The following is a 9,719-nucleotide window of genomic DNA, read 5'->3' on the forward strand; positions in this document are numbered from 1 at the left end:
TCACTACTAGATGCAGATGCAACTCTTTGAACTGAAGTTGAAGCATTGCTCCCAACTTCCTCAGATTGAGCTCTAGCTTGGTTAGATGACATTACTATATGAAAAACACATTTAAAATGATCAGGAGACATCACACTATTGCAAATTATATAATGGCATGTATAGCTAAACTCGTGTTTTCTATGTTAAATATGAGAATCAGCTAAATCGTAGCTTTGATACCACTAAATGTAACACCCCTAACCTGTATCCGTCGCCGTAATAGGGTTACGAAGCATTACTAGAGTTTTCAGAATATTTACAGATAATTCATAACAGTTACTATTTATTTCCCGAGATTATTCATAATGCCTCCTAAATGGACCCTCAAGGCCCAAATCAAGTATTAGAATCGAGTCAGGACTTAACCGGGAACTCTAAAATTTTTTCGTAAAATTTCTAAAATTTTCATAAGTGCAGGGCTCACACGCCCGTGTGGTCTAGGGACACGCCCGTGCTGCAGGCTGTGTTCGACCCTGTGTAACTCTCTAACTTGTATCACATGGTCGACCACACGCCTGTGTGCTAGGCCGTGTAGTACACACGGCCGAGACACACGCCGACCACACACCCGTGTGCTAGGCCGTGTAGTACACACGGCTGAGACACATGCCCGTGTCTCTGCCCATGTACTCAATTCTGAGCATTTTGTTTCTCAAATTTAAGGTCAGGGGACACACGGAACACGCCTGATTTTCTACCCGTGTGGAAAAAATAAAGTCATTTCCTAGCTTTATTTTTCACCCCTTTTAACCTTGCACCTACACCAACACTTATACACAATTTATCACACTCACAACCACATTTTCATACCAAAATTTAGGTCTTACACATGTCAATTTATACTCATATTTATCTAGATACCATGTTCACATTTGTGCATATTGTATCAAATATGCTAATTTAATTCATTCATACATATCTTATTGTGATTTCTATTAATCAATCATTTTCAAACATATACCATGATATAGTGTTTTATACATAAACACCAAAACATGTTCATAACTAGCCATTCCAATAGCTAGTCATTAACAAATATTTACATGTCATTCCTTGGCCAATTTAACCTATACATGCCATTATAACCACAATTGTTTTACCATATGCACCGAAATGGGCCGATAGATAGTGTGAGTGATCCCCGCCAAGTTTCCAATCCAACGAGCTTCCGATTTACTATAAAACAGGAAAATAAAACTAAGCAAGCATATAATGCTTAGTAAGTTCGTATAACATGGTATTTAAATTACCATTCATTTTATTTCAAGATAAACATGTAAGGCACATTCAATCAATTTGATCTCAAGCCCTACATATATCCTCATTGCCCTTGTTAGTCATATAATCCATAATAACATCAAGAAACATATATGGCTCAACAATAATCAGATTTCCAGATATATATACTTTCTGTATCACATATTCATATAATATGTATAAATCATATCTTTGTATTACAAGTATATTTTCATAATAATTCATCTCAAGTTCAGGTTATTTTATGTTAGAACTTTATTAACATCATTCAAAATATTGAAGTCATAGGAGTAGTAGTCTTTAACCAATGATGAACATATTCATCAAATAAATCCCATGTACAAATATCATCATCTCATATTTCCATATATCAATTATCATGCATCATCATTTTCATGTATTTCAGGCAGATACGTGTAATAACTCATTTCTTATTCATATATTCTTATGTTAGGATTTTTACCCGTTGAATTTATTCAAAATATCAATGGATACATAGGTAGTACACTCGAGGTGTACAAATCAGGATCTGTCAATTCATATTCAAGGGTACTCATTAAGGAACTTAATCAGAAAGCACACTCTCTATCATATCATATAACAGGATTACTTGTCCAAGCTAAATCCTGTTTTCAACATAAGCTCACAAGAGCTTAATCAGGATTACCCGTTCGAGCTAAATCCTATCTGTACATATGCTCAAGAGGAATTATATCAGGATTACCAGTCCAGGCTAAATCCTTTTTGTAATAAGGTCAATAGGATTACTCGTCCAAGCTAAATCCCGTCAGCAACAAATGCAGGACCTCATTCAATAAGGGAAATTACATTTATCCATCGATTTTCATTTATTCAAACGGGATTTAACATTTTTCAAGCATTATCAAGCATGTGATTATTTCATATATCTATAACATTCATATAATTCAAATAAACACATTCCACATTCATTTCAAGCATAAAAGTAACATTTTTATCATTTATCATTTATCAGGCATTATCATTGAACGGGCTTTTTTCGATTATGTTTTCAATGTAAAATATATATAATATTTATATAAATTACATACACAAAATCTAATTCAAGCATATAAATATACAATTTAGTTACAAGAACTTACCTCGACAAATGTTCGTGTACATAAAATCTACTAATCCAACATTTTTCTCTTTTTCTCGTTCTAACTCCAAATTTGGTCTTTCCAGATCTATAAGAGGGAATTTAACATCAATTTAATACAAATTAAACTCAATTCAGTCCAATTTACATCTTACGCAAAATTACCATTTGCCCCTAATCTTTTAATTAATGATGATTTCGTCACTAGGCTCAGAAAATGAAATTTATGCAATTTACTCCCTATTGCAAGCCTAACCAAATTTTCAATATAGAATTTACAACACGTATTTTCTATAAATTTCAGAATTTTTCATCAATTTTCACAACGTTACATTTTAGTCCCTAAATCATATTTTCATCAAAAATCACTTTGTAAAAGTTGTTTATCTATCAACAACCTTTCATTTTCTACCATAGATTTTGAATTTTCAGCATAAACATCCATGACCTAATTTTCATACTTTGATAACTCTTCAAATTGATCCCCCCAAATAGATAGATTAAGCTATCCCAGTTTCAAAAATATCAAAATTACTAAAAACAGGACAAGGAAACTTACCCAATTAAGCCATGAAAGTTTCTTCTCTCTCTCCTAGGGTCTTCATGGATTTTTTAAGAAGAATATGAGTAAATAAGATGATATTTTCTTTTTTTTCATCTTTTAATTAATTAAATTATTTCAAATTCCAATTTAGTCCTTACCCTTTTTCTAAATTTCCATAGATGAGTCACCAAAATATCTACATACTTTTCTTTAATGGTCTAATTACCATATAAGGATCTCTAGTTTTGAATTGCATAGTTAGTTAATCATTGTAGATACTAGAATTCAACTTTTTCATTTTTTGCGATTTAATCCTTCTCGTAATTAAACACATAATCAATAAAATTTTCTTATCAAAATTTTCACATGACATTTCTAACATATTACGGACCATGTAATAAAATAAAAATAAATTTTATTTTCGGATCGGATTTGTGGTCCCGAAACCACTGTTCCGATTTCATTGAAAAATGGGCTGTTACATCCAGTCTGATGTAATGTCATTCATATCTATGTCTCTATCTTTTGGGAGTCATCTGCTCTGATTCATAAGATAAATCATCTCCCCAATTGGACTTGATGGATGACATATTAGTATTTCAATTGGTTTGCTTATTTCTAATTAGACTAAGGCCATTTTTATGTTTATCTACTAATAAAAGTTGTTTTTCCATATTATGAACCGACCACGTAATACCGCTTAGTATTAGTTTAAGCATTAAACAACCAGTGAGCCAACAATTGCTTCTATTTTTCTTTACATGCAAATATCGCATGAGGAAAATTATACAAAGAATATTAATGTAATCCATGAATTGTTTTATTAACCAATATATTCGAAAAAGTTACAAGTTTATAAACGAATGTAATACAGTCAGGGCACTAGATCCAACATTTTATCTTAGGATTAACTCATACTAAAAAGGGCTGGGATAGTATTTTTGTTGTTGCTGACAATTTTCAAAGATGGCACACTTCATTCCATGCCATAAAACTAATGATGCAACACATGCAAATCTCTTATTTTGCAAAGTTGTGTGATTACATGGAATCCCTCACACAATTATTTTTTATAAAGATGTGAAGTTCCTAAGTCACTTTTGGAAAGTATTATGGGTAAGATTGGTACAAAATTGCTTTATTCTACTACTTTTCATCCTCAAATCGACGACCAAATTGAGGTTATCAATAGAATTTTAGGGACTATACTTTGAACAGTTATGGGTAAGAACTTATGGAATTGAGAAGAATGTTTGGGTTTGGGTTTGGCTCCATATACGAAAAGAACATTTTTCCCAAAAATGTAAAACTAAATTGGATCCTAGAGGAGATGGGTCTTTTCAAGTACTTGAACAAGTAAATGATAATGCCTACAAAATTAATTTGCTTAGTGAGTATGGTGTTAGTGCTTCTTCTAATGTTTTTGATTTTTCTCCCTTTGACATTACAAATTTGAGGATAAATCCTTTTGAGTAAGAGGGAATGATACAAGCAGCAAGGTCCATTCGTAGACCCATTCAGTGGCCGAACATAGTGATGGACTTAGTCTCCTTAAAGGTCCAATCACTCACACAAGATTGAAGTAGACTCGAGCGAATAGTACAAGAGCTCGTGACAAACAAACTTAGCAAACTTTAAGGAGACAAGATCAAGCTTAAAAGCAAACATGCCTGGAAGATTTCATTGAGCATCAATGATTGAACTTAAGGCGATCATACTTAAAAGATTTTATTGAGCGTCAATGATTGAGTCAACATGTACAGATTGGGAGAAATTAATTTAATTCAATTCACTAAAGCTGTCAAATTTCAACTCTAAACAATCAATTGACTTGTGATGACTTTTGGATGGAATCTTGACAATTTTGGGCCATGATGTCTTTTGATCAATGAAAGAGATATCTCTTAGCTTCAAAGCTTACTTTGAATCACTTGATTTCGAGTTCAGAAGCTCAAATTATGGTCATTTTAGTGAAGATTACGTGAGCAAATTTTCTAGATGAGATTATTATGAAAAATTACAACTTTCAGGTTTAAATCATATTTGGTTTGTCTTTAAAGCTTAATTTTGATTATATATGAGCTCAATATTGTATTTATCATGTTTTATATTTTCATTATTTATTTATTCTGAATTTTAAGATAATTTTTAACTATTTTGAGTTATTTAGAAGTTTTATATCAATAAGAAAATTTAGTTTAACTAGAATTATTGTTTAGATTTTCATTTTACTTCTGAGTTTTATTTTGATATAATTAACTAACCTATATAAAGAAATGTTAATTATTTCTTAGGCTATGTTTTTATTCTTATTTTATTTTGGAAGATTCAATTTTTGTTCTAATATTCTTTTTACTTAATCTTATTCAAGATTTTGGGAAGGATCTTCACACTCTGATTTGCCAAGAACTTATTCTTGGAAACTCAATTAAAGACATTGATTGAGTTTATTGAAAAGAAATTCTAAGGGTTCAATCAAACACTTAACCATATTTTCATCTGTATCGGTTTATTTATTCCACTTTAATTTTCGCTTTCTTTATTTTTTATCTTGTTGTTTAGTTTCCTTTAGTAATTATATTTATTGCTTCGTGTTCTTAGGTACCAAGAAAGTACATTTAAAGTCGTTTTTCTTCCTTAGAAGGTTCTAGACATTCGTTCACTCTTCTCAGATCAAATCGATTCTATTCTTTCTTTTTTCACTTTTCGTAATCTTCTCGTTACTTCGATTATTGATATTAATTTCTTGCTTTTTCTTTGTTATTTTCAAGCTTAAAACACCATTGCTTCCTGCACAAACCATAAGATTCAGTCTAGAACTTCCAATTCATATTGTTTCTTCGCCTTCGAAACAACTTCAAATTAATTTTTGGACTACGTGGATCTACTCTTTTATCACTAGGTTTCCTTTCTTGCTTTGTGTAACTCTTCGGGTTTCAACCATGCACCCTTATTGTTCATTTATCTTGTTGAAATCATTTGCCTTTTCACACACACAAAGAGCACACCACTAGATTTGATACCACTTGACATGATTCGAAACTCTAGCTTCGCTAACACACCACCTTAGACAAGAGTCTTACGCCAACAATGACTAAATCAACCTTCAATCCTTTCTTAGACACTTAACATGCCTCTAGGCATAGACAAGCACAAGAGAGTTAGGGAGAACGCAAAAATGTTATTACTCAATAAATTAACTTAAAACAAATGAGGGAAAGGTGTATCCTTTTATATAGGCTAAGCCCTTTTGATTCAACGGTCACAATTGAATTCAAAAGACTATCAAGCTCACATGTCTAAAACATTCTATACAACTTTGTACATTTCTATACAATCTTAAAGAGTATTCTAGACCTTCCGAAAAGTCCTACCTAGTTCAAATAAGTTCCTATCTCTTCAAATTTCTAAATTCTTCCCGGACGTTCTAGAACCCCTAGACCTATTCTTCTTGCATGTGCAGCTTTTCAAGCATGTTGCACTTAAAAAGGGCCTCCCTGAACCTTTGGTGGCCACCATCAACACCCTTGGTGGTTGTCATACACAGTTGGGAGCCTTCATTTGCACTTGGGGTGGTCCACTCCGCACCCTTGGGTGCGTTGCTCACGAGCTGAACCATGACACAAACACATTAAATATTTTCACTGCTCCACTCCATATGATTTTCAAAAGTTGAGCAATATGTAGACATGATTTCTTGCGCAAAACAAGTCCATACATGTAGAAAATAAATCATTATAACTTGACATCAATAATTGACAGATATAAAGCCTCAAAAACAAAGTTAAAACTTCAATCAACCTTATTTGACTTACGAAAGAGATTAAGCCTTCCCTAGCTACATCTTAGGTTGCAACTCTCACATGTTTCATAAGTCTTATTCGTAAAAAATCTGCTTCAATTGATGAAGACAACAAACCGATAACATTCAACACTAACATCTTAACTTCTAGAGTTCAATGCTCTTTGCCAAACACCAAGTTTCATCGCATTTGTGGCACGATAGCTTCATTATAACCACATTCATTCTCTTTTGATCGGTAAAAAGGGGGGGACAGGAGGGAAGCAGATACAAGCATTCAAAACACATACATTGACAAAATCTCATCTCTGCAACTAAGGACATTATTTCTTACATCCATATGTCTCTCTATCTAGAAATTCTTTGCATGCAAAAAAAATAAATTACTTGATGTTTTCCCAAGATGACAATTTGCTTGCTGACATATGCAATTATTACCAGGCCAACATTAAAACAAAACCAAATCAATGAGCATAACATAAATAAAGTAATTCAGGGATCTAATCCAGCCATGAACTCTCTTGAAATCTACCGAATTGATGATTTATGCACTAAAAATCTGTCGATATTTACACATTTAACCAACGTCCTAAAAGAAAAATCGATGCATGAAAAAATATATAGGATTACGGACATAAGATTCTCCAGATTAGAGTTTACAATGCTTTTAGCGTATTTGATACATTCATGGAAATAAGAACTTAAACTAAATTGTGTTATAACCTTGGAGGCTAGCTCACAAATGGCAACTTTCTCACTATCCAAACAAACAAGTCAGCTGAAAATAATCAAACATGAACTCATTACAACCCAAATACAGAAATTAGCAAAACCCTCATTCTTGAGTTGCAGTCCACATTTTGACCAAGACAAAAAAGAAAAACGATTCAAGAGTTAGAGCAAAACAATTACAGACTATTCTTTTTTTTTTCCTAGTATTTAGAAAAACATCATTCAACCAACCAAAACACACTAAAGTCAAAATTTCCCAAATGGATTTTCAACTCGATCAAAGCAAAAAAAAAAAAAAAAAGTAACTTTCACTAATCCAATCTAAACCCATTACAACCAAATTCCTAATTTACTCCTAAAGTAACTACACTAACTTAAATTTTTAAAAAATAAAACAAAACAAAAACCCAAAATTTTAAAAGAGATGGAGAGAGACAAGGGAGAAAAAAATGGCAGTGCTCAGCACACCAGAACACTACCGTTTATCCATAGGCTTCATTGAAGGAAACCCCAACTGCTTATGCCTCCTCATCTCTAATATCTTCCTATGGGAATTCGAATGCAACCTACTGGAAAACGTAGGGCTACTTGCTGGACGATACTCAGGCACCAAACGCCCCGACTTATACCTCACTCCACAAGCATTGCAAAGTGTTTTAGGCCCAAGTGGCCCTGCCCTCCACTGCGGTGTCTTATCTGCACCACAATGCTGGCATTTCCTTCCCATAGTCCTCCAACGATTTCCCTTTGCGGTGGCATTCGAAGTCTTCACATTCTTATGAACCCGCCAATTTTTTTCGTGGTCCCTCAGGTCCCTGCATTTGCGGAGACGCTTGGACCTCGCTTTTACGGGGATCTTAACGTTGCCAAAACAATACATTACAACGTTTCCATTGGCTAAGGTTAGCGAGCTCTGGTGCTTTGTCGCTGTCCCTAAAACATCGACGAATGACGTTTCCACGGCTGGAAATGCATCCTTGTTTGATAACCATTCTAGTTCTTCCTCTGCAAATTCCTGCAAATGGTAATAAAAAGTTGACTCAGCTGGTTAACTCAGTCGACTCGGACGAGTTCAAATTTGTTAACCTCTTTCCCCTTTTTTTCCTTTTACTTATCATCATGGGGTACTTTAGTTGGAAAGAAAAAGACAAAAGTAGGTCTAGCAAAATCCACGTCCGACAAGTAAAAGAGAATGTTCGAAAGTTGGACAAAACCGACTTTTCGTATTGGAAGGATATTAAAAATAATAATGGAGTGCTCGTATCAATTCCTTCTTCTTCTTTTTTTTCTGGGGAAAGCGAAAACGGAAGTCTCGCTGGAAATTTATTGCTAAGATAAATAATTGATATCTCCCTTTTGAATTATTTCATATACCAAAAATACCCTCAACATTATGTCCATATTACGCGGTCTTGTCCATTTAATAGCGCGAATAAACTTGATGGATAAACTTGTCCGAATGAAAATATCGGGTCCAATAGGAATGCGAGAATCAGTTTCCACTAATTATAAGCCATCCGTTTCGAGAATAGGAAAATTAGAAAAAGAAAAAAAGAAAGAAACGTAATTGAATTCATTACCCTCGGATTTGACCCGACCCGGATCACTTTCAACCCGAACTCGGAAAATCGCCCCCCGAGTTCGACGAAAACTCAGCCAAGTTAGAACCGTCGAGACCTTATAACGCAAATATAATTTGATTTGAAGAACATAAAAAATCCATGAAAGAAGAAAACACTTACTGAAAAACAAGAGTTGTTAGGGTTAAGAGAAGAAGAAGTTGAGGATTTCTTGTTATGTTCTTTGTCTTCGTCCTCCTCTCCGACGTCGGAAGCAAAGTCCAGTAAGTTGTCCTCAAAACAAGCCGCCATATCAAGAGCTTCCATTTTCTCAAACGATAAGGTAAAGTTGTAAACAAGAAGAAGAAGAGGAAGAAATGTTTTCTTTTCCTTTTTTTTTTTTATTGTTGTAGTGGGAAAACAAAGGATGTCATTTCTTAGGGTTTTTTCCTTTTTTGTTTTTATTTTTATTTCCTTATTATAATAATGGTGGTGAGTAATGTTTGTCTGGAAATATGGCCCACAGTCTTTTTACCCTTTCTTGAAATCAGTACCGTTTGATGAACCTTTGATGAATGATTTTCATTTGGATATCTGAAAGTGGGGTCTGGTTAACGGTAATCAAGGAGTGGATGGAGGAAGGTTCACTGTAATTATGGTGAA

At 33.7% G+C, this 9,719-nt stretch overlaps 1 protein-coding gene across 1 annotated transcript; it reads right to left on the minus strand.

The window, feature by feature from the left end:
* Positions 1 to 6,131: 6,131 nt before the first annotated feature.
* LOC107888791 (GATA transcription factor 1) lies at positions 6,132 to 9,505 on the minus strand. Its single transcript, XM_016813008.2, has 3 exons — positions 9,240 to 9,505; positions 7,977 to 8,512; positions 6,132 to 6,573 (listed from the first exon to the last, which is right to left on the minus strand). Exons 1-3 carry the CDS (start codon positions 9,381 to 9,383, stop codon positions 6,567 to 6,569), a joined length of 687 nt encoding a protein of 228 aa, XP_016668497.1. The 5' UTR covers positions 9,384 to 9,505; the 3' UTR covers positions 6,132 to 6,566.
* Between the last annotated feature and the right edge of the window lie 214 nt (positions 9,506 to 9,719).

Source organism: Gossypium hirsutum, chromosome A09, assembly GCF_007990345.1.
Source record: "Gossypium hirsutum isolate 1008001.06 chromosome A09, Gossypium_hirsutum_v2.1, whole genome shotgun sequence".
Lineage (NCBI taxonomy): Eukaryota > Viridiplantae > Streptophyta > Magnoliopsida > Malvales > Malvaceae > Gossypium > Gossypium hirsutum.

Excerpts from the sequence above, each read along its gene's own strand:
- LOC107888791 (XM_016813008.2), bottom strand. The coding sequence starts at position 9,383 with ATGGAAGCTCTTGATATGGCGGCTTGTTTTGAGGACAACTTACTGGAC. Across the intron at positions 8,513-9,239 it reads CTAACAACTCTTGTTTTTCA|GAATTTGCAGAGGAAGAACT; the intron begins GTAAGTGTTTTC and ends TACCATTTGCAG.